The 25438-nt window shown below is 38.0% G+C and overlaps 1 protein-coding gene across 18 annotated transcripts; it reads right to left on the bottom strand.

Annotated features, from left to right (window-relative positions):
• Positions 1–25438, bottom strand: ALG8 (ALG8 alpha-1,3-glucosyltransferase). Of its 18 annotated transcripts, none has more exons than XM_069469176.1 (13): positions 25307–25438; positions 18793–18874; positions 17212–17405; positions 14642–14751; positions 13528–13595; positions 10688–10814; positions 10325–10428; positions 9056–9176; positions 6057–6196; positions 4750–4889; positions 3359–3456; positions 2965–3037; positions 1–616 (listed from the first exon to the last, which is right to left on the bottom strand). In XM_069469176.1, the coding sequence occupies exons 1-13, from the start codon at positions 25399–25401 to the stop codon at positions 385–387; spliced, it is 1584 nt and encodes a 527-aa protein (XP_069325277.1). In that variant the 5' UTR covers positions 25402–25438; the 3' UTR covers positions 1–384. The 18 variants fall into 18 exon arrangements, 17 of the variants coding, with proteins under 17 accessions (XP_069325277.1, XP_069325276.1, XP_069325278.1 ...); XM_069469175.1 differs by having other exon boundaries at positions 1–640; positions 18793–18871; XM_069469177.1 differs by having other exon boundaries at positions 18793–18871.

Raw genomic sequence — 25438 nt, 5'->3', positions numbered from 1 at the left:
GGCATTTTATTTATATTTCCCTTAGCATAGGAGTCTGATTATGTTTTGTATCTTGACAATGATTAGCAAAGGCTACAAATAATTACACTGTTAATCAAGACCCCCGTTTGGCTTGAGCAAGCACAGCAGTCTGCATGATCTCAGACAATTTTAACAGGGAAAGGCAAGATTTTTTTCAGATGTGTTTCACTGTTTATGGAGGCAAAGTGGCTTCTCGCCATGGTGACAATCAGGTTGCTAGGCTGGGCAAGGCCAACTCTGGAAGAATGGTCCTCCAAACAGATCTATTGAAATGAATTGCTCATGCCACCGGCAACTTTCTTCAAGTTCTGATTAATTTCCCATGAAATAATTGCCTGGCATACATCCAAGCAGTTCCTTTATTCATTGCTTCTTTGTCTTGCCAACAGGAGGGTGAGTCAATACTGAAACATACAGTTTGAACCAAGCATATGTGATGCCCACTGCACAATACACTGAGGTCAGTAACAAAGGAATGAAGGGGTACTTCAGCTTCCAGGAGGTGAAAGGGAATACAAATTCACAGCAGACTTCCAGAGGCCCCAGGCCAAGGAGGTAGAAAGTTTCCATCCAATTAAAAAGATGTTTTTCTTTTCTGAAGAAAAAAGGAGAGAAAAGTCTGATTTTAGATGAGTCATCCTGGTTTAGCAAACATTTCCTAGCTAAAGCTTCCTCATCTGCACTGTCTTGATGTGAATTATAGCCAAGGCCAGAGTGAAAAGAATGCATTAAATTTCACATTTAGAAAAATGATATTAATATATTATAATGACATTATATTATCTCAACAATTCAAATTTACCCAGTCATCTACCCATACTGTTGCTTAGCTTAGGCCGCTCAAAGAGAATCAGCTCTGCATTAGGAGGAGGGAAAGGGGCTAGATACTGTGTCATTGGACTAAAAACATGATAAATAATGTATAATTGAGGATTTTAAAAATATTTTTTATTTTGGTAAAATATATATAACATAAAATTTGTTATTTTAATCATTTTTAAGAACATAATTTAGTGGCATTAAGTATATTGATAATGTGCATCCATCACCATTATCCACTTTCAAAACATTTTCATCACCCCAAACAGAAACTCTGAAACCATTAACAATTGCCTTCCTTCCCCTGCCTCCCCAACCTCTAATCTACTTTTTGTCTCTATGAATTTGCCTATTCTAGAATTTCATATAAGTAGAATTATACAATATTTGTCCTTTTGTGTCTGGCTTTCACTTAGCATAATGTTTTCAAGATTCATTCATGTAGCATGTATCAGAACTTCATTCCTTTCTCCAACTGAATAACATTCCATTGTATGTATATACCATATTTTATTTAATTTATTTATTTTTTTTGAGACAGAGTCTCACTCTGTTGCCCAGGGCTAGAGTGCCGTGACATCAGCCTAGCTCACAGCAACCTCAAACTCTTGGGCTCAAGTGATCCTCCTGCCTCAGCCTCCCGAGTAGCTGGGACTACAGGCATGCACCACCATGCCCGGCTAATTTTTTCTATGTATTTTTAGTTGTCCGGTTAATTTCTTTCTATTTTTTAGTAGAGATGGGGTCTCGCTCTTGCTCAGGCTGGTCTCGAACTCCTGACCTCGAGCGATCCTCCCACCTCAGCCTCCCAGAGTGCTAGGATTACAGGCGTGAGCCACCACGCCTGGCCTCATATTTTAATTATCTTTTCATCTGTTGATGGACATTTGGGCTGTTTTCATCTTTTGGCTATTGTGAATAATGCTGGAATGAATATTGGTGCACAAGTATCTGTTGAGTCTCTCGTTTCAATTCTTTTGGGTATATACACAGGAGTGAAATTGCTGGGTCATGTGGTTATAATTGCGTTTTAACATAGTTAATTATATGAGTTTTTATGGACACAATCAGATATGAACCATAAGCAAGCTTTTAAAAGTTATATAGATAACATTACATAAAATTTAGAAGAGAAAAAAATTCTACCCATAATTCTATAACAAGAATTTTTACATAATATCTTTTAGTTTTTTCTTTTTTTTTTTTTTTTTTTTTTTGTTGAGACAGAGTCTCACTTTGTTGCCCAGGCTAGAGTGAGTGCCGTGGCGTCAGCTTAGCTCATAGCAACCTCAGACTCCTCGGCTTAAGCGATCCTACTGCCTCAGCCTCCCGAGTAGCTGGGACTACAGGCATGCGCCACTATGCCCGGCTAATTTTTTTTTCTATATAGATTTTTAGTTGTCCATATAATGTCTTTCCATTTTTAGTAGAGACGGGGTCTCGCTCAGGCTGGTCTCGAACTCCTGACCTTGAGCAATCCACCCGCCTCGGCCTCCCAGAGTGCTAGGATTACAGGCGTGAGCCACCGCGCCCGGCTAGTTTTTTCTATATGTATTTGTATTTATGTGATTTTATTTATAACACATGTTTTACATTTCATTTTTTAGTTTTCATATAAAGTTTTAATTTAGGTAGTTCTTCTCAAATTACTCCCCCGGACTAAAGACACAACCTGTGTTGTTATATCTGAGTGATGGGATTATGGGTAATTTCTCCCTCTACAAATTTTTTGTAACGTTGTTATTGTTATAACTTAAAAGTAAGGTTTTTTTTTTTTGTTTTCTGTGGTTTTTTTTTTTTTTGAGACAGAGTCTCACTCTGTTGCCCTGAGTAGAGTGCCATGGCATCAGCCTAGCTCACAGCAACCTCAAACTCCTGGGCTAACACCACAACTCCTGGCTAATTTTTCTATTTTCAGTAGAGACAGGGTCTTCCTCTTGCTCAGGCTGGTCTCAAACTCCTGAGCTCAAGCAATCCTCCCATCTCAGCCTCCTAGAGTGCTAGAATTACAGGTGTGAGCCACCACACCCAGCCTTAAAAATAGTTTTAAAGGCTTATATGACCATTGAGGAGTAAATATTTAACAAAAGCAAATATAGTTTTAAATGTACTGTTTTGGATTACCTGAACAGAGTCTTCAGTGAGGAAATACTATAGATGGTGAATAGTAACATGAGTAAGATTTTAATGGGAAGTTCTGTGAAAAGAACACACACACACAAAAAAAACCCATGATAATTTAGCTGATAAGAGAAACATTTATGATGCTTAAAGTAATATAAGCACACTGGACACAACTATATAGTGCTAATAATGCTTTTTGAACTTACCTTTGCATTTTTGTGACATCTAAAGATACTGAGGATTAGGGGCAAATTGGAATTCTATTTAAGAGAATGGATGGGATCTCTCCTTCCAAGAGATTTTAAGGTTGTTTAAATCAGATAGTATTAATCTCTAGGCCTCGATAAAAAGGGCATGGTAGTCAAATATATCTCTCTAAATAGAAGCTGTTTACCTGGTGCAGTGAAGAGCAGAGGGAAGAGTGAATAATGTCCTGTTGTGGCCAGAATCAGAAAAACTGAAGCATCTCCTGCTTTTCCCACAGACAAAAGGCTAAAAATAAAAATTCTTATAATAATTTCTTAAAACAACAACTGATATTACATTTGCAGATAGCTTAAATAAACTGCCTCTATTATTACAATATTTCTAGAACTGGCTAAAGCATAAATTAACATACTTATTTTGCTACAAGTCCAATTCAGTTGAGAATATTAATTTTTTAGTAGGAAACATTAAGCAGTCAATACGATGTACCAAACTGAATTAGGGAATAGCCAAAAAAGAATCTGGCTTTCCTGAGTAATTGCCTTTGCCAAAGCAAGAGATGTTGTGGGGTTGGGAGCTGCCTAGTGGTGGCAGTCAGGAAAACAAGACTTGGCATTTCATTTCCAACCCTATAGCTCATCTCTGGGACAATGCCCTGCACCTGCTGGTGTTCGGTATGAATTTTAGACTAAAGACATTACATGTTTTGTTCTACGTTTTAATTTGGAAACTCCACATTCTAAATGAACCACAGAAGCCATACAATGACCTGACAAATTTGCTTAATGTTCTTTCAGAGCTTAAATGATTTCTCAAGATTTAAGAAAAATACCAAGAAAAAAAGGCTGATTCTATTACCATTTATCTTATCTACTGGGTTTTAATTATGCATAAAATGGACACTACTACGTTTAAAATGTTTCTTTTTAGCATGGCACAGTGAAAAGATCACAGGATTCAGCATCATAAGATTCAAGTTTAAATCCTAACTCTGCTACTTGCTAGCTATGTGACTTTGGACAAGTCACAAACTCTGAAGCCCTAGTTTCTGCAGATGTTAACAAAGGGAATAATTTATTTATCTTAACTATCTTAAAGGTTGCTGTAAAGCTCAAAAGAAAGAATGCAAAACAAAAATAGTTCTGGGAAAATTGAACTGTGGTATGAATGTTAGGTATTATTCCAGAATGGACTCAATCCTTACTTTGATTAACAACACTTAACAAGGAACTAGGGGACCTTAATTTCACAGATGGAATGACACCAAAGCCCACGCTTTTTCCGTAACATGCTACCACTCAATATCCAGGCCTAACAGCCCAGTGTCATGGGTACTTGATCACTACAGTATGCCTCACCAAAAATGCAGAAACAGTACATGCATCTGTGTATACCTCAGAACATTCATGGGTCCAAGGATCCCAAGTTAAGCATCCCTGCCCTGTCCTAATGGAAATCTGTTCCTGTACATCTTTGCCTATCCCAGTGAACCTGACAAGAAGGGACAGAGCAAATAGAAAACAATAAGATCATTGTGAAATATGCCAGAAATGCCAACTGACTGAGCTATCTGCTTACCTCATTGGAAGAATTGCTAGGAGTATGGCTTTTTCATGGACATGCCACCCAAACATGAAGGAGCTCAAGGCACAAAGAATTAGACATCGGAGAAAGCCTCTGGGCCCTTGGGGTTTAAACCAAAGACAGAAAACAGAGGGCTAGAAATAACAGGCAAAGATAAAACTTCAGTATCATTAAAATAGACTTTACAGAAACAGAGTTCAGGTGAACAAAATTTGCATCATCTCTGAAAAACAGTACATCTTCAACAATTCTTCATGAAACTGGGATAATTCATCACTTTGTGCACAGTCCACCAAAAGTTAATATAAAAACTAAAAAAAAAAATAGGCATTTGGAAGTATATATTTAACTCATTAAAATTAATTCTTATCAAAATTAATAATAAATGATAAAGTTCTGGGATACACTGATCACTTAATTACATCTTCACTTTGTTAATAGTAACTGAACCTAATAGGTCAAACTACAAAAGTTCATAGATATTTTGGGGCTAATAAATTAGATTTACCATATTAATAAACAAACATCTAGCTCTGTGCGCTGGAATGTAATTTACAACAAAACCATGGCCTTCTATATGCAGTTTACAAGGCTGATATTTTAGAAAAAAAGTTTTACCTCAGTTAAAACCTGTGAACAAGTAGACCGGCAGAGCTTAATTACCTACACACCTGTGCTGCTACATAATTAAGTGGGGTCAGGTGGCTTGCTAGTACATTTGGGTCATTTAGAAACCAAAATTAAAGATGAGTGTAATTATCAGTAGAGTTGTTTTTAATTCAATTTCATTGTTATAATGAAAATAACAATGACTGAAGCCTCTAATGGCATCTGATTCATATTAGACTCATATCTGATGCTCAAAAAGCCATTGCTGACTCTCAACTCATTATCACCATCAAGGCAAAATATCCATGCCATCCAGATTCCATCTGGAATTTTGATCATTTAGCCAAGGATGAGAAAAACAAAAGCAAAATCTGGATGTCCCTGTCACAAACATTTTTCTCCATAGCAGGGTCTGCATCTCCTCCTCCCTGCGCTTTTCTTTTTTCCTCACCCCAGGGTGAACAGATGGTCTACGAGCCACTAGTAAGAATCTCTTTCACAAAGGCTTCACTGGTAATCCTTCCTCATGGTGTTCAAAGTTACTCTAAGAATTGCTAGGAAATGCTTCAGTCTGCAGAAGGATTACAGCCATGGAATTTATCCTACAGTTGGAAAAGCTTGAAACTGAATCAGCCACGCAAAAGCAAAGCAGAGAAAACCCGAGAAATGAGTACCATCTGTGGGGTTCTTACCAATATGGCAATCAGAGTGCAGATGAGGGTTGCCAAGGGAGTTACTGAGGGAAGGACTGTATGTTGGAACTGCTGAACCAAACCACTTGTCATTGAAGCCTTGGGAATCTTGTTGGGATCAAGAAGCTTCAATTTCAAACCTACAGAGTAAACAGACATTTTGTTTTTTATTCTGAATCAATGGGACATCATATTTCACCAATCAATTCCTTGAGAAAAGAATAAATCTACTAAATCTTGTTGCTGTTTAAAGGCCAAGATTTCATGAATTTAATTCTGTACTGTTCTACGTAAAATGCCTCTGGTCTTAAGATTATAATATATAAGGCAGCTGTTTGCATTGGAACAGGGAATTTGTGCAGCATACAGGACACTTGCTGGCAGGTAGCATAAACGGTAATCTGCTCTCACCTCTCACATGAAGCAAGCTTTCTAAAATGCAGTCTGACCATGCCACACTCCAACTTTGAGTCCTTCATTTCCTATAGGAGAAAGTCTGTAATCCTAACATGGTATAGAGTGTCTTCCGTGATCTAGCCCGTTCCTACCTCTCCAGCCTCATCTCTACTTTGTCAAATGTGGCTTGGCCACGATGAACAAACTGTGGGTCCTCAACATACCACACTCAACCCTTGTGTCCCTTCACTCAGGCTACTCCCTTCACCAGGCTAACTCCTAATTCAGTCACTCACCTGAGAAAGCTCCCAAATCAAGCAGAGCTGATTTTCTTGTGAGTTCTCTATTATAGTATTTACCATATTGCACTGTATTTGTTTATGAACTCATTTCCTCTATTAGACTGTGTTCCTTAAAGGCAGGAATGATGAGTTTCCCTGTACACATGAGTTCAATAAATACTTATTAAATCAACCAATTCAGAGGATGATGATGCCTTAAGAAGCTCCAGGGTAATAAGACAGCCAGGGACAGTCTGAGCACCTGGACACCCCTTTTTAATGCCACTGAAAATCAGTGCAATGTGGGAAAGGTGTAGACTACCAAAATATTTTCTATTTAGTCACCTTTTCCCTTTCCCCTCCAGCCTGCTGGTTCTCTCTTAAAGCTAACAACTGTCTCTCTGAAACACAGTCGCCTAATCCTGCCACTGACTTTCCATGTAAGACACCTTCGAAGAGGAAGACATGTAAGTGAAGGTACAGTTTCCTGACTCAGACAAGGCAATTGGCCCTTGTACCTCATACTATGTTGGCTGTTCAAAGCTTTTTTGAAATGTAAATTTTAGAAATTACCTTATAAGAAAGCCATGTGCTGGATTCACAGTGAGTGAGGGATAATACCAAATCATGATTTCCTATAAGTATGTATCAAAAACAGTAATAGCAGCCACCATGCTTTAAGCATCTAACATGTGCCAAGGGCTCTGCACCTACTACTTTTAGCCCCCTGAGGCACAGAGATGGAGTAACTTGCCCAATGTCATATAACTAATAGGTGGTAGAACTGACCTCAGGCCTGTCTGGCTCCAAAGTCCTGCTACAGATAACCTAGTACCTCTTTATTCTTGCTTTTGTTCCTTACAACACACTGCATGGGAACAGATAAAGTACAAGTATCCCCTTAATGAAGAAATTAAGACTAGAGTAATCAAATGACTTGCCAATGCCACAGAGCCAGCAATTTATGCAGGTGGGCCTCCAAACCAAGTCATCAGACTCTAGAGGATGAGTCAACGAACTATGATCCCAAGGGCCAAATCTAGCCTGCACCCTGTTTTTGCATAACACTGAAGCTATGAATGGTTCTTACATTTTTAAAGGGTTGTAAACAAACAAACAAATACCCAAACATCATGTGTGTGATCTGCACAGCCTAAAATACTATCTGGCCAGTTACAGAAAAAGTTTGCTGACTACCACTCCTGATCCTGCCATTTCCCACCAAGCTAGGCTGTATTCACAAATGAGAGACTGTGAGTTATTTTTAGTAGAATGATCTCAAGGCATAAATTATTTTTCATTACAACCTAAACTTAAAAAAGCATAGCCTGGGCCGGGCACGGTGGCTCACACCTATAATCCTAGCACTCTGGAGGGCCAAGGCGGGAAGATTGCTCAAGGTCAGGAATTCGAGACCAGCCTGAGCAAGAGCGAGACCCCGTCTCCACTAAAAAATAGAAAGAAATTATATGGACAACTAAAAATATATATAGAAAAAATTAGCTGGGCATGGTGGCACATGCCTATAGCCTCAGCTACTTGGGAAGCTGAGGCAGGAGGATCGCTTGAGCCCAGGGGTTTGAGGTTGCTGTGAGCTAGGCTGACGCCACAGCACTCTAGCCCAGGCAACAGAGTGAGACTCTGTCTCAAAAAAAAAAAAAAAAAGCATAGCCTGGCTGGGCATGGTGGGTCACACCTGTAATTCTAGCTGTTTCTACAAAAAAATTAAAAAATTAGGTGCATGCCTATAGTCCCAGCTACTCAGGAGGCTGAGGTGGGAGGATCACTTGAGCCCAGGAGTTTGAGGCTGCAGTGAGCTATGATCACACCACTGCACTCAAGCCTGGGCAACATAAGACCCTGTCTCTTAAAAAAAAAAAAAAAAAGCATAGCCTAGGTCCTTAATTTCTTCTAAAATGTGTGATTATCATTTTCCTTATTGATTTAACACCCAGAGTTACAACTTACATATTTTCTTTCTTGCTTCTTCACATATTTAAGTTTAAAAGTAGCATTAACTACTGAATAATGTTTTACTTAAGGCAAAAATTACCTTTAAAAAGTGTTTAAATATTTTATATTTTTCCAAGGAAAGGATTAATATCCTCATTGCCATGAGCTTTTATAAGGAAAACAGTCTGTTTACTGCACTAAAGCTTCAGTCCCAAGAACTGCTCCCCTTGTTCATCATGAAAGCTGAAATGCAGGACTGGAAAATAAGCAATTTGGCCACATTCAAAACACAAAGCAGGTTTTTCCATTTCTCCATGTGATCAGTCCTTTCAATATTCATAGTCTGAGTAAAAAGGCTTGCTACCATACCAATGACAGATAGTACTTTGTCCAAAGCATTGTACAAAGCCCAGAAGTTTGGAGCCCAGTATGCATGGCAGAGGCCCCTCTTGAAAGGAAATAGTCGAGAAAAGACTTGAGGCAGTTGATTCTGTTGAAAAGAGAAATGAAACTGATTAAACAATCATCAATTTTTTTCAAATTCAAAAAGAGAACTAGGGAACTGTCAATGGCATAGTGTGTAGAAAGTTATGAGGTCTGGGTCCCAGTCTTTATTCCTTCAAATAAGCGGTTATATGATCCTGAGCAGTTCATAGAACCTCTTTTTATCTAACCTTGTCAGCTGTCCAGTGAGACAAAATACATAAAAATACTTTTGGCCGGGCGCGGTGGCTCACGCCTGTAATCCTAGCACTCTGGGAGGCCGAGGCGGGTGGATCGCTCAAGGTCAGGAGTTCGAGACCAGCCTGAGCGAGACCCCGTCTCTACTAAAAATAGAAAGACATTATATGGACAACTAAAAATCTATATAGAAAAAAATTAGCTGGGCATGGTGGCGCATGCCTGTAGTCCCAGCTACTCGGGAGGTTGAGGCAGTAGGATTGCTTAAGCCGAGGAGTCCGAGGTTGCTGTGAGCTAAGCTGACGCCACGGCACTCACTCTAGCCTGGGCAACAAAGTGAGACTCTGTCTCAACAAAAAAAAAAAAAAAAAAAATACTTTGAGCACCAGTCCATACTATTATGCCATAAGTATAATAATGGACGAATTTACAAGGTGCAAAGGAGAGCACTGCAGCTCATCCAAGTCTACTGGAGTGAAGAGGAGAGCAGGGAAGACTACAAAAGATGTGGTGCTTTTCAGTTTTAGTAGGAATTAAAATTAATTAGTTGACTTCATGGTGGGGAAGAAGGGGAAAAAGAAAACCATTTGAACATGTTACATCTAGGCACTTTAGAATGTTTGCTGTCTGTGAAAGACTGCAAAATTATTGATTTTGGAGGCTGCAAATATATTTTATCAAGTAGGTAAATTTGCAAATACAGAATATACCAATAATGAGGATCAATTCTGTGTGTGTCTCTGTGTGTAATATAGAGTAAAACATATACATATATACATATACATATTTGAATATGCACAAAAATGTATGAAAAAATACTACCCTATCTTTGGGGTGTCATATTGGGTAGGAGGAGTAAGAAAAAAGTAGCTTTTGCTTATTTCATATACGCCTGGCTTTATTATTTTTTCCAAACACCAACAAAAAAACATATTACTTAAAAAAAAAAAGGCTTACCAAGGCTAGGAAAGGACCCAATGAAAGAGCAGACACTAGGAAGACAACCAGTCCCAGGGAAATAACACGAACAAAGCTGAAACTGTTCCATCGAATAGACCCATCTATAGAAAAGGAACATTATCATTAACCAGGAGCATGGAAAGCCATAACCTAGATGTGCTAAAACTAGAAGCATCCCCCGATAGTACAATCATCTTTACAATGTGGCAAGAGCAAAGACAGAATGGGTAAAGGGTTTATAGGATCGGCAGCTGAGAGATACCTGTTGTGCTTCATAAAACTCTCTTATCAAGCAAACTACCAAGTGAATACAGTAAAGAAGAAAATAAAAAGTGTTTTGCTATTATCACTAAAACTTGCCTGGTTTATTTGCAGTGAAACAGTAAGATCGCAGCAGATACACACCATAAGCTGGTGCTACGTAGAGGTAGATGTGCTTGAAATGTAGGAGAACAGCAAAGAGAAATGCTCCTTCCATATGCCTTTTCTAGGAGATTTAAAAGGGAAATATCACTTTAAAATTCAGGGTAAATGAAATGAAATAATGTAGTATCCTGGATTAAATCCTGGAACAGAAAAAGACATTAATGGAAAAACTGGTGAAATCTGAATGTACCAATGTTGGTTTCTTAGCCTTGATGAATGTGCCATGGTTATATAAGATGGTGGGATGAGAAAATGGGTGAAGCATATACAGGAACTCTCTGTACTATTTCTACAACTTTTCTGGAAAGCTAAAATTATTCTTAAAAATTTTATTAAAAAACAGAAAATATCTATCTTTAATGATATATTCTGAAATACAAATGAAATATCTGGGGTGTGTTTTAAAATAATCTCTGTGTGTACATTGTCATATTATTCTTTCTACTTTTATGAGATTTAAATTTTCCATAATAAAAAGATTTAAAAATTCCAGGTAAATGTTCTACAGGCAATATAAGGAGAACATAGGCAAGTGATTCCAACTATCTTTTATATTGATTCTAATGGATTTGTAAAGTCATTATTTCTATTTTTTTTTTTTTTTTTTGAGACAGAGTTCTCGTTCTGTTGCCCTGGTTAGAGTGCCGTGGCGTCAGCCTAGCTCACAGCAACCTCAAACTCCTGGGCTCAAGCAATCCTTCTGCCTCAGCCTCCCGAGTAGCTGGGACTACCGGCATGTGCCACCATGCCCGTCTAATTTTTTTCTATATATATTTTTAGTTATCCATATAATTTCTTTCTATTTTTAGTAGAGACGGGGTCTCGCTTTTGCTCAGGCTGGTCTCGAACTGAGATCAAACAATCCGCCCGCCTCGGCCTCCCAGAGTGCTAGGATTACAGGCGTGAGCCACCGCACCCGGCCAAGTCATTATTTCAACAAATATTTATTAAGCACTAAGCCTGATGCTGAGATGTAGGATATGTCATCAGTAATAATACAGTACAAATTCTCCCTTAGGAGTTAGAGCTCAGAGAATTCAATTACTTCCACCCCTTACAGTTTTACAATAGCTGGAGTTGATTTCCAAAGAGGATCTGGGAATGAGAGTATGAATGAACATATATGATGCTATGCTACCAAAGAACCAATTAAATCTTATACTACAGATCAAGTAACTTACATAGTACTATCAGGCTAAAGGCACCAGGTATAGCACTTGATCCTAACAAACTACCTAGAAGAACTAATTCTGATTAAAACAAAAGCAAAAAACCCAGTTGACTATAACTAAGAAGTCTGAATTCTACCTACCTCACAGAGATTTTGGAAGGATCAAATGAGATAATGGTCCTGGTGTTTAGCAAGAGAAACTGCCAAAGGGACCAGGGGAGGCCAGTTCCTTCTCTCACTGTTTCATCAGGTGTGGTCTAGAATAGGTAGGTTTAGGAACAATAACGAAAAAGAATGGGATGCTTCCTGATCTCTCTTCCCCAATTTTATAACTTATGTAAGATCCAGATAAGGTCTAGCTGATTCTATGGTCAAATTTTAGTTCATTTGTTCAACAAGCATCCAATAATTATTTATTGAACACTGATTACATCCTAAGCAATATGTGGCTTTTTACGGTTAAAAGAGAAAAGTTTAACCAGACATTTATAGTTGACAAAGAACTTTAAAGCAGATTATCGAATTTGATCTTTCCAAAGTCCCTGTGAAGTAAGTAGCTTTGTTTTACAAATAAGAATATAGGAGTAAATTTCATTTTATGGATGAGAAAATTGAGCCTAAGAGGGTTAAATGACTTGCCTTTGGTTAATGGTTCACAAACCTGATGGTGTATCAAAATTCCTTGGAGATTCCTAAGCCCTAATCTCAGAGATTTTGATTTGGTGTACAGAGGGGTGGCCCAGAAATTTGTGTTTCTTATTTCCTCCTCCATGAAAGGAGAATAGGCCAGTCATGGTGGCTCACGCACTTTGGGAGGAGGTTGAGGCAGGAGGATTGCTTGGGGCTATAAGTTCAAGACCAGCCTGAGCAGGGGCAAGACTCTGTCTCCACAAAAAATCAAAAAAATTAGCCAGGCGTGGTGGCATGTGACTGTAGTCCCAACTGGGGAGGCTGAGGCAGGAGGGTTACTTGAGCCCAGGAGTTCGAGGCTGCAGTGAGCTACAATGACACCACTGCACTGTAGCTCAGGCAACAGAGCCAGACCCTGTCTCAAAAAAAAAAAAAAAAAAAAAAAAAAGGAGACCAATAATTATAATGACTTCACAGGTTGTGAAGTTACTCAATAAAATATATGTAATATACCTAATCTGAAGCAGCCAATGCATCTGAGTAAAGCCCTGTCTGAGTCACAGAGCGCATTAGCATTAGGCAGGATTACCAACCCAGTTCTGATTCCAAATCCCATATTTTCCATTACACTATTATTCATGCTTGATGGTAAAGCACGACCATCATAATTATTATATATTGTAAAAACTGCTGGAGATTTCATTCCTACATAAGTGATCCCAACCAAACATAGAAACTCAAGTTTAATTCAGGCCTGCCACAGGCTAACAAGTTTTTAGAGTACAATTTTCTCATCTGTAAAATGAAGAAAATTATTGTCAAAAGAGAAGATGGAATTTGTGAGAAATACCCAATAAAAGTGTCTATAGCCCTTGGCAACTTAAAGCAGTTGGTCAAATAAATTTACCCATCACCTACCACACTGTCATTAAACTAAACTGGAAAAAATCTAATTAGCCAATTTTGTGTTTACCTGAAATAATCGTGCTATGGAGAGTAGCATTAATCCAAATAAAAAACCATTATACTGGAAATGAATATCTGGACTTAGGTCAAGGAAAGATAATAGAGGATACCATAATGAACTGTGCCAGCTGACTGAGTATAGAAATTGCAAATACTTTCTTAAGTAAATTCAAGACAAAAATATTACTACTAGTTTGGACTTCTTATAATGTGTTTTCTATAAACAGAGTCAAATCTTGGACAAACTATTTAATTAAAATTTACATTTAAGAAGCAAAACAGAAAACTTTCTCATTTTTTTTCCTACCTTAAAGGCCCAGCCGCTAAGGGGCAAGAAGTTTTTGTTTTGTTTGTTAGAATTAGTGATGAAAAAGGAAGGGACCTAACAGCCACTTAAGGCCACTAGCATGCAGCAACCCAGTGTTCATAGTACATATAATATCTGATTGATTAAGCTTCACAATGAACCTGTGGGGTAGTTAGAATTATCCTCTTTAGAGATAAAGAAATTAAGGCTCAGAGACATTAATCTACTCATGGTCCTAAAGTTACTATGACAACTTAACGAAGATTTGAGTTCAGGTCAGATTGAAACCAAAGCCTGGGTGTTTTCCTCCATACCAGCCTACCTCTATGAAAACTGCAAAACATTAGGCTTCTATCATTAGGATTTTAATTATATCCAGACCCCTTAAATTTAACAACTTTGCCTATTAATATGTGGTAAGCCAAGATGGCAGAAAAGCACGAATGCCAAACTGTTCCCATATGTACATTATGATGTGCCCTTTCCTATAAAAGGTATTTAGAATAATGTGTTATAAAACTAATATATATATATTAGATTAGTCTAAAGACAGTTTACAAATCTCAGTATATTGTTTTATTGATGGTTTAACTGGTTCTCACATATCACCATTAACTTTTCAGAAACAAAGTGGTCTAATACCAGAGTCTGGTAAAGTTGGGCAGAGACCACAGTTTTACGAGCCTACTAACCCAGCCCACACACATTTTCAAAAGCAAATCACATTTCACGATCACCATTATAGAAAGAATTAATCTTATATTAGTATATATCACAATAAGTACAGGAATAGTACATAGAACATCAAGGATACGGTCCACAATTAACAGCCCGAAGTTCCACAGCAGTAATACTGATAGAATAAACTTTGGCTTCTCTGTAAGTTCTTTACCTGCTTTTTTTCCATCAATGCATTTACAGCATCTACATTGAAACATCAGGAAAGAAACAAATGACTTTGATCTTCATTAGAACATTAGAACTTCTGCAGAGTAAAATATGATAAACATTTTATTAGCCATTCTTTTTTTTTTTTTAATTTTTTGTAGAGACAGGGTCTTGCTCTGTTGTCCAGGCCAGTCTTGAACTCCTGGCCTCAAGAAATACTCCTGCCTCAGCCTCCCAAAGTGCTGGGATTACAGGCATGAGCCACCATGCCTAGCCTATGCCATTCTTGATTGCTTAAAAAGGCGGCAGCAAGCCAGGCATATAGTCCCAGCTACTTAGGAGGCTGAGGTAAGAGGATCACTTAAGCCCAACAATTTGAGGCCAGCCTGGGCAACATAGCAAGAAACTGTCTCTGCAAAAAAACAAAACATAACAAACACCATGTCTCTTTGTCAGCTATGCTGATCTGAAACAAAGTCTTCATTTAATAAAACTAAAAACAGAAATAGCTACCTAAACTTAAAAGTAAGGATATTGAAAATTGAGAGGGCACATACTATGTCAGTTCTGAAGAGCAAAAAATGCAGACCAGAGAGATTTAGGACTCTAAATTATATATTACCATACCAGCCAAATTAAGAATAGACCTACAAACTTGCAGCTCCTGGTTGTCCAAATAATAATTTAAAAACCCCTTATGTATAATAAAAAAGTATGTCATTTAAATGTTGACATATTACTAGGTGACAATAGCAGGTAACAAAACAGTGTGACTCCATTTTTAATTATATAAAAATTATATTCAGACACAGACAGAGACTGAAATAATATGCACCAAAATGTTAATAGTGATAACTATAGGTGGGAAGTATGGTTATTTTTACTCTGTATGTTTGTGTGTGGGCTTTTCCAAAGTTTTGACAATGAGGATGTGTTATTTCATAAAAAGAATATGTTTAAAATGTATTACATTTGAATACTGGCAAATTCTAAAAACAAAGAAATCTAAAAAAAAAACAGAGGCAATTAAAGGGGGACTAGGAAAGGTGTCCACTTTTCCCCCATGGAGCTTCAGTTTCCTCATGAATAGAGGTAAACTTACAGGGCAATTTATAAAATTAAATAAGTTAATTCATAATGCTTGGTTCTGGGAACTGGCACATAAATTTCAATAATCTTATTTAACTGTTCCCTCTCCTTTGCAGATGGAAATTAATTCTACTCCCTCTCCCTTTTTGCTTGTATACCCTTTCCCCAGGAGCTTTAATTCAAACTTACTGAGTTAAAAGGAACATACTACAAATCATTCTCCCTTCTAACTCTTGCCAGGTTATAACCGATTGAAAGTGAGGTGACCAACAAGAGTTACTCAATAAGAATAAGCAGAGGTTAAAACATTCCCAAGGGACTCTTTACTGACTGGGGCAAGGGTTCAGTCTAGAGGGCCTCACAAATAGAAATGATCCATTCATGACAAGGGTCAATGAATGAACAGTTACTGCTCTGTCACAATCACACCAGCAGGCTTAAATACTAGGACAGAGTGGAAACCAACACTAACTGAAAACTTACTAATTGAAAGTCACTGTGCAAATCATTCAATATATGTATATTCAACTACTTAAAATTAATTTATAAGTAAAAGATGTAAAATATAAAAATATAAACAACCACTAAAAGCACTCAGTGCAATTTCTTATTTTTTTTGAGACAGAGTCTCACTCTGTTGCCCAGGCTAGAGTGCTGTGGCATCAGCCTAACTCACAGCAACCTCAGACTCCTGGGCTCAAGTGATCCTACTGCCTCAGCCTCCCGAGTAGCTGGGACTACAGGCATGTGCCACCATGCCCGGCTAATTTTTTCTGTATAGATTTTTAGTTGTCCATATAATTTCTTTCTATTTTTAGTAGAGACGGGGTCTCGCTCTTGCTCAGGCTGGTCTTGAACTCCTGAGCTCAAACGATCCACCCACCTTGGCCTCCCAGAGTGCTAGGATTACAGGCGTGAGCCACGATGCCCAGCCCAATTTCTTGCATTTACTAGAATATAAGCTCCACAAGAGCAGACTTTGGTGCTTAGCACACTGTATATGTGTGCATGAGTATATATGTACTATCTACATGTGTGTGGATCCTCCAAAGTAGTAAGTCATGGAAGCTTCTAGGGGCCTGCTGCAAAGAAGGAAAGAAAAGCATATGGAGCTATTCTGGATGGGGGAGATAGCCCTGGAACTCTACTTGGGATGCTTCTTTTCACAACATTCACAATCTCTTGTTCTACCTCTGCTTGTAATCCCACCTCATCCCCATTTCTTCCACAAGACTCAGCTAGACTGCTTTAAACTCATACAGTTTACAGCACAACACAGTTTTTCATTGTTTTAGCATTTGCTATTATATGAACTTTGTTTCCCTTAAATAAGAAATAAGTTAATACTATTTAATACTGTAATATTTCTTCAATATATAGACACAAAATGATAGGCCCCAGACTTACTCATGGACAGCATATACAAAGAGTATATCCGTAAAGATGACAGAAAATCTCTGGAAAAGTAAGGTCCTTGAGCTGCAGTAATTCAGATTATGTATATTCAGCATCTCTTGATCAACATATTTGGCAACATGTGACAGGACATACTCAAACCATGCAAAAAAAGGTGGATAATCCAAGGTCCACTCTGAAGTTGCCTGTGATAAAAATTGAAGATAAAACATATATTAAGTAACTGAATAAACAAAGAAGGTGTAAACATCGACAATTTTGCATTTTCTGGTCTTTAAAAAAGCACAGTGAAATGAAATTGCATTTAAAATGTGCACTAAACTAATAGAGCAATTCCTACGTAAGACTGAGCAGAACACTAAAACCTGTCTTCCAAGTTATTTAATATGGTCTTCAATTTCCTTAAATACAGCCAACTGTATTTCAAAGGAAATTAATCTGAAACTTTGAAATAATGAGCTGAGTTATGACATGGTTCTACTCATCTGAATATGAAAAGCATAACAAATGATTTACTAGCTTTGGTTCAAGTTCTGTCTCAGAGACTCAATTTCTGTATTTGTAAAATGAAGTATTGTGAAGATTACATGAGATGATACATATGAAATATATTTATAAACAACAAAATGGTACACAAATGCTATTTATCTGTTGTTTTACTAGGTTAGGAGATTTTTGAGAGTAGAAACCAACCACCCTTTGTCATTTTGCATCCTTAGCATTAAATAATCATTAGTTAAATGAATGAACAGTCACTAATGAGTAAATGAAAATAGAGATCACATGAAAAATATGCAAACTTTAGAATATAATTTTTTGTTATATTTCTCTAAGTCTGTTTTCTCACCTATATAACAGGGTAGTAATACCTACTTCATGGGTTACTGTACTATATCTTATATATACGCATACAAAATATTATATATATAGTATTGAAACTCACAGAAAAGTCACAAAAGACTTGCCTTAAAAAATATCTTCCTAACAGCAGAGGGCTGCTTTTGATTGAGACATTTCTGAGGTAATGTCTGTTTTCATAAAGTATCACATGCAATTTAGTAATTCATACCAGAAATAAAAATACAGACATTTATAATTAATAGGAGAGAATGGTTTGTGTATTACCTGATCCTCACATATATCATTTGATTATTCCTTTCCTCATAAAATCACAAAATATTAGGGACAACAGGATCTTAGAAACTATTCTAATTCCTCATGTGCCAGATGAGACACTAAGGCCCAGAGAGATGAAGCACCTGTCCTCTGACCATATAACTAGTTAGTGGCAGAGCCAGGCCTAGAATCCAATTTTTCCTCTTTCCCAATCCAATGCTCTTTCAAAGAGTGTGGCAGATACTATAATCCCCAATTTATAGACTGGGAAACTCACTTTGAAATAATGGGATACCCTAATATAGCGCCAAAGGACAGAACTGGGGAAAAAACACAAATTTTATAAAAATTAGATCTATGACCTCATGGAAAACTCTTTTAATGTCAATAATATTTACCTGGTTTTATTCATCATCTTAAAAAAAATACAACCAAAAAGGTGAAAATAAAACTTACCTCATGATACCACTGTGATATCGGCAAATTGTGGGTGATAGCAAGCCAGTTTCGGTGTACTTCAAAATCTGTGGAATGGCTACTCAAAACAATTAGATGAATAAAATGAGATTTTGCAACACTTATCAATTTCTAATTTCCATAATTATGCTTTTAAATGGACCGACATCCCCTTAGCAGTCACAGCTCATTGTCCTATAAAGACATAAACAGGCATGACATAATCCTGTAACACCTCATTCATCTGGAGGTCAGACCTCCTTCTGGAAAGTTGTTGAGGGACCTATAAGCCAGAAAAAAGGGCCTGAGAGCTATCAAAAGGGCTGACAAAAAGCCCACGCTTTTTAAGGGAAGCCCTCAGGCCCTTGCTCAGAAATGCTGTCCTCTTGCTCACAAAGAATTCTAACGGAATTCATTATCTGGAAAAGGCCTCACATATAAGCTGGATCTTCCAGGATGAGGAGTTCACCACAGAAGGTAGAAAAAGGCCCATGTCTCCCACTTCTCCCCCTCGCCATCACAATGTATAAATATATTCAAGTACCTCCCATCTTCAGTAGAAAATCTTTTTTTCCAGTTTGTCCACTGCTGTATCTCCCCTCCACATATAGAACAGTACCTGACACATGGATGGGCTCAGTACATTCTAATTGAATAACCACTCACCAAAGTCAATAATGAGCTCCACAGCAAAGCCCAATTTACGTCTAGTGTTTCCACACATTGGAAAGTGTGTTTTCCACAATGACAACTTTCTCCTAAGTCTCCTAGCAACTCCTTCTCAGTCTCAATCATGGCCTTCCCTTCCTATATTCATCAGGTGTTGATGCTTTCTAGGTTCAGTTCTTAGTCCTTTTTTTTTAATGCAACTTACTCTGCTTTAGACAATCATATTCACACTTTTTGGTTTGACTATTAATTGTACAATGATGACTTCCAAATCACAATATGCAAACTTTGTTTTTTTTCCCCTGATTTCTAGAGATAGACATCTCCAATTTCCTCCTGACACTCTAACCAGAACTTCCTATAGATGCTTCAAAATCACCACTCAAAAATGAACTGATGACCCATCAATCCCAATTCTAAGTATTATATGTACCCAACGGAAATGCATAATATGTTCACCAAAAGACATGTATAATCATCAAAAGACACGTCCTATAGAAGAAATGTCCAAAGCAGCATTATCTGCAACAGGCAGTAAGTGGAGATAATTCAAATGTCCATGAAGAGTAGAATGGCTCAATAAATTGTGGGACATTCATACAATTGAATACTCAAAATGTCATTCAGGGACTCCCATGGAGACCCTTTCAGGGAGTTTAGCAGGTCAAAACTATTTTCATAATAATACTCAGATGTAATTTGCTCTTTTTTCACTCATTCTCTCATGAATATACAGTGATGTTCCGGAGGCTACATAATGTGATGTCATTACTCTGAAGGCTAATGCAATTTGTACTTGTATATTCTTGTGTTTTAACAATTTGTTTTAATTTCTAAAATAGTAAATATCTATTATACAGCCCCTATGAGCATATAGCTCTTTGTAGCCCTCGATTTTTAAGAGGTAAAGGGATTCTGACTAAAAGGTTTGAGAACCACTGCTATACAGTGGTGAGAATGAACAAACTATGATTACATGCAACAACATACAAACTTAATACTGAGTGAAAGAAGCCAGACCCAAGAGAACATGTTGTATGATTCCATTTGTATAAAACTCAAAAACAGGCAAAATTTAATCTATGAAGTTAAAAGCCAGATACCAATACCCTTTGTGGGTTCGGATGGAGTGAGTGGAAGGAGGCATGAGGGGCTTCTAATAATATTGTTTATTGATCTAGATGCTATTTACAGATGTATTCACTACAAAAATTCAGTGAGCTGTATATTTATGATTTGTGCTTCTGATATATTATATTTGACTGGGTATAGAATTCTCGGTTAAAAATTACTTTCACTCTGAATTTTGGAAAGCTTGATCTATTGGTTTTTAGTATTAAATGTTGATGTTGATAAGTCTCTTTCCTTTACAATTTTCCCTTCATTTCTGGAAGTTTTTTGTTTCTTCTTTTTATCCCTAGCAGTCTTAAATGTCTAGTGATTTATGTCTTGGTGAAGGTCTTTTTGCATTTATTATGCTGAGCATTCAAGTGTCCTTCAGCTCTGGGAAATATTATTTATTTGTTAATCTCCTCTCTGTTTTCAGTTTCTTTTTTCTGAAACTAGTTGAATGCTAGACATCCTAGATTGGACTTCTGATTCTTATCTTTTCTCTCATATTTTTGAAAGATTTACTCAATTTATCCTTTTTATTTTGGCAATTATATTTTCTATATATATTTTTTTGTATCAGTTGATCCATTTTTCTCTTGACTTCCTTAGTGCTTTGATGCTGTCTTAGCAATTCTCTGACTCACTGTGGACGGTCTCCTGTTGTACCCACTGATATGATTTACCTAATTTTATTTTTAAAACAAAATTGAAGTATCAAATTTATGTTATCCTTTATTATAACAAATTTTATGTTTTAAAGGGTGCTAATATACAGTGGTACTACAGGGTGTTCTTAAGAAGTTGGTAACTGTATCTCTCATCATTCCTGTTTCATAGCATGTGTTGTTTTATGGATGTATCTTTTTGAATCTCTCTGAACATGGCATTTAGAATTCATTTGAGTGAGTTTGGGGAAATTTTAATAGTTGCATTATATCAACCTCTTTTAGTCTCTTTTTGGGGGGGTTGCTGTAGTTATTTTGTTGTTTCTTGTTGGAAACTACTGGAGACTTCACTTTGTGATGACCAGGTATAGAGCTGACAGTTTCACTAGAAGAACCCCCAAAGCTAGCAAAAGTCTTTCCTCTCGGGTTGTTTCAGCTTCTCCAAAGACTAAACCTCTGATTTTCTGCTTGCGTTTGAGCTGAGGGAAGAGGGATGGGATGAAGGATGGGGTGAGGAGGGATATTAACTACTCTACATAGATCTTCAGTTAATCTGAATTTTTTACCCTTTGCCTCACTTCTGCCTTACACAAAACCTGGTGCCTCTGAATCTGGAGATTCTCCTATTTAATTTCTTCAGAGAAGAAACCTCACTTTCAAGCAGTATAGATGCTACTTGCCAGAATTATGGGACTGCATGTCTTTTTTTTTTTTTTTGAAAGTATTAATATATTGACTATCAACCAATTTCCCAGTTTTGAGTCCCATATATCCAAGTCTTAAACCCCTCTAGGATTCTGCAAGGCGTATAGACTCTTTTCTAGTCTATCCTCCTCTACGAGCATGCTGAGCTGAAGGTTCCTTAGCCTTGCTAAGTTACCACTCCTCCACCTGTTTTCAAAGACTCTGTTGAACTCTCTTAAATTTGTAAGAAAATGTATTTCTGAAAAACATTAAGAAAATATATTTCTTAAATAATAAGACTTGAAAATCAAAAATTACTCCTTGATCCATGGACTACAGAATGGATGTTGTGTTAGGGGGCAGGAAAACAACATTAATCTCCTTATAAATCTCTATTAGAGCTCTTGGGTGACCAGACACGTTGTCAGGGAGCAGTAATATTTTGTAAGGAATCTTTATTTCTGAGCAGTAGGTCTTGACAGTGGGCTTAAAATATTCAGTAAACTATGCTGTAAAAAGATGTGCTGTCATCTAGGCTTTGTTGTTCCATTTATAGAACACTGATAGAGTAGATTTAGCATAATTCCTAAGGGCCCTAGGATTTTTTGAATGGCAAATGAGCATTGGCTTCAACATAACGTCAACAGCTGCATTAACCCCTAACAAGAGTCACCTGGCCCTTTGAAGCCAGGCAATGACTTTCTTCTCTCTCTCTCTCTCTTTTTTTTTTCTGAGACAGAGTCTCACTCTGTTGCCCAGGCTAGAGTGCCATGGCATCATCCTAGCTCACAGCAACCTCAAACTCCTGGGCTCAAGCGATCCTCCTGCCTCAGCCTCCCGAGTAGCTAGGACTACAGGTATGCACCACCATGCCCGGCTAATTTTTTCTATATATATTTTTAGTTGTCCCTATAATTTCTTTCTATTTTTAGTAGAGACGGGGTCCCACTCTTGCTCAGGCTGGTCTCGAACTCCTGAGCTCAAATGATCCACCCGCCTCAGCCTCCCAGAGTGCTAGGGACTTCTTCTCTTGAGCTATGAAAGTCCTAGACGGTGTCCTCTTCCAAAAGAAGGCTGTTTTATCTACATTGAAAATCTGTTGTTTACTGTGGCCACCTTCATCAATGATCTTGGCTAGATCTTCTGGATAACTTGCTGCAGCTTCTAAATTAGCACTTACCGCTTCACTTTGCACACATATGTTATGGAGTGGCTTCCTTCCTTAAACTTCATGTACCAACCTCTGCTGGCTTCAAACTTTTCTTCTGCAGCTTCCCCTACCTCTCTCAGCCTTCACAGAATTGAAGAAAGTTAGGACCTTGCTCTGGATTAGGCTTTGGCTTAGGGGAATGTTGTGGCTGGTTTCATCTTCTATTCAGAACACTAAAACATTCTCCGTATCATCATAAGGCTGTTTTCCTTTCTTATCATTCATGTATTTACTGGAGTAGCACTTTTAGTTTGCTTTAAAAACTTTTCCTTTGTATTCACAACATGGCTGTTTGGCACAAGAGGCTTAGCTTTTGGCCTATCTTGGCTTTCCACGTGCCTTTTTCACTAAGCTTAATAATTTGTAGCTTTTGATTTAAAGTGAGAGACTTGTGACTCCTTCTTTCACTTGAACACTTAGAGGCCACTGTGGGGCTATTAATTGGCCTAATTTTAGTATCACTGTGTCTTGATGAATAAGGAGGCCCCAAGAGGAGGAGAGAGACGGTGGAATGGCTCCTTGGTGGAGCAGTCAGAATACACCCATTAAGTTTGCCTTCTAATGTGGCTGTGGTTCGTGGTGCCCCAGAGCAATTACAATAGTAACATTAAAGATCCCTGATCACAGACCACCATAACAGATAATTACCAAAACGTGACACAGAGACATAAAGTGAGCACATCCTGTTGGAAAATAGCACCAATAGACTTGCTTGATGCGGGGTGGCCACAAACTTTCAATTTGTAAAAAAAGCAATATCTGTGAAGTACAATACAGTAAAGCACAAAAAATGAGGTATGCCGGTATGTCTGCTGCCTAAGTGAGCACTATACACATTCTTAATCCTGGACCAAGAGTGGTATTCAAAATAACAACACTGCAGGTACATTTCCAGGCTGAAGTAACTAAAGCAAGAAATATCCCCTTATATGCACAGAACTCCAGTTAAAAAAACAAAAATTCTCTTTCATTCTGACATGAAAGGAATTTCCTACATTTTAGAAAGATTTTTCCAATTTGCTTTTAAAATGGAAAGATGTTTCTTATTTGCTCGTGCAGAAAGTTCAAGTGACCAACTCTTTTCCTCCAAGTCCCTGGTAAGTCATTTTACTGAAGCTAGATAGACATTTCACTGCTTATATAATTACATATACACATCAGTATGGACGTATATTCTATAAACACAATTCTCCCATACCCAACAAGAGAGCACCAAGAGCTTCAATCAAAGGATACCAATAAACCAAATCCTAAACTAGGAAGTAGGGGACCTGGAGGTAAGGGAGAAAAGGGAATAAGGGGAAAAAGAGAAAAGAGTTAGGATGATGGGAAGGTGGAAGCTGATATTAATAAATATTGAGTACCCATTGTATTGTATGCACACCACCACTTGGTGGTTGCTTCCTGATTCTCATGCTTTTCCAGTCTTGGCCTTCCATCCATTTTTCACACAGCAGTCTGTGGCCTTCATAACCCTGTGTGATCTGGCCACTGCCTACCCCATCCTGTGCCATTCTTCTCCCTTAATGCTCTTCAGCCACAATGGCCACTTTCTGTTCCTAGAATGTTTTGAGTACTTTCCTACCACAGGACCTTCGCATTTACTCTTTCCTATGCCTGAACTGCTTTTCATATTATTCTTTTTTATCCTTTGAATTTTAACCCAAACATCATCTCCTAAAAGTGCCCTGCCACTTAGTCACTCTCTATTTCCTTTATAGATCTTACCACAATCTGAAACTTTCATGTTTGTCTATCTCCACTCACCAATTCCATCCAGGGCAAGGACCAGAAATGTCTTGCTCACCCCTGCATCTTCAGGAGTTAGAACAGTTCCTGGCACCATAGGAAGCTGATAATACTGGCCGAATGAATGGTGGAGATGGGTGTTCTTAAATGCGTATTAAGGGTGAGAACCCTGAGGCTCAAAACGTTAAAGTGACTTGTCCCAAGTAAGACAGCGCCAGGCCTGAACCTGGCCAGCTAGGGCTATGTTCTAGTTCTCCGGTCAAGTAACTATCAGTGGGAAACTTAACAAAGGCGGGGTGGCGACCAGAACGACCTACCTAAAGTTCCTTTTCCTCCTTATACCCAGGAATATCCATACTCCTCTTTCCCGCCCTGACCGACCGCGGGGCCTCCCCACCCAGCCCTGGCCGTGCGGGTCCCTTACTAGGTGGGGATGAGCAGGCATTTGAGGAGAGTCACCCCGAGCGCCAAAGCCGAAAACCAATTGCCAGCACCCGTCGCAATTCTGGGAGCCGCCATTGCAGCAGCGCAGCGCGCTTTCAATCAACTTGATCCA

The sequence above is a fragment of the Eulemur rufifrons genome, chromosome 6 (assembly GCF_041146395.1).
Source record: "Eulemur rufifrons isolate Redbay chromosome 6, OSU_ERuf_1, whole genome shotgun sequence".
NCBI lineage: Eukaryota > Metazoa > Chordata > Mammalia > Primates > Lemuridae > Eulemur > Eulemur rufifrons.
Note: the sequence above shows the minus strand (reverse complement) of the source record. Positions and strands in the feature narration are given on the sequence as shown.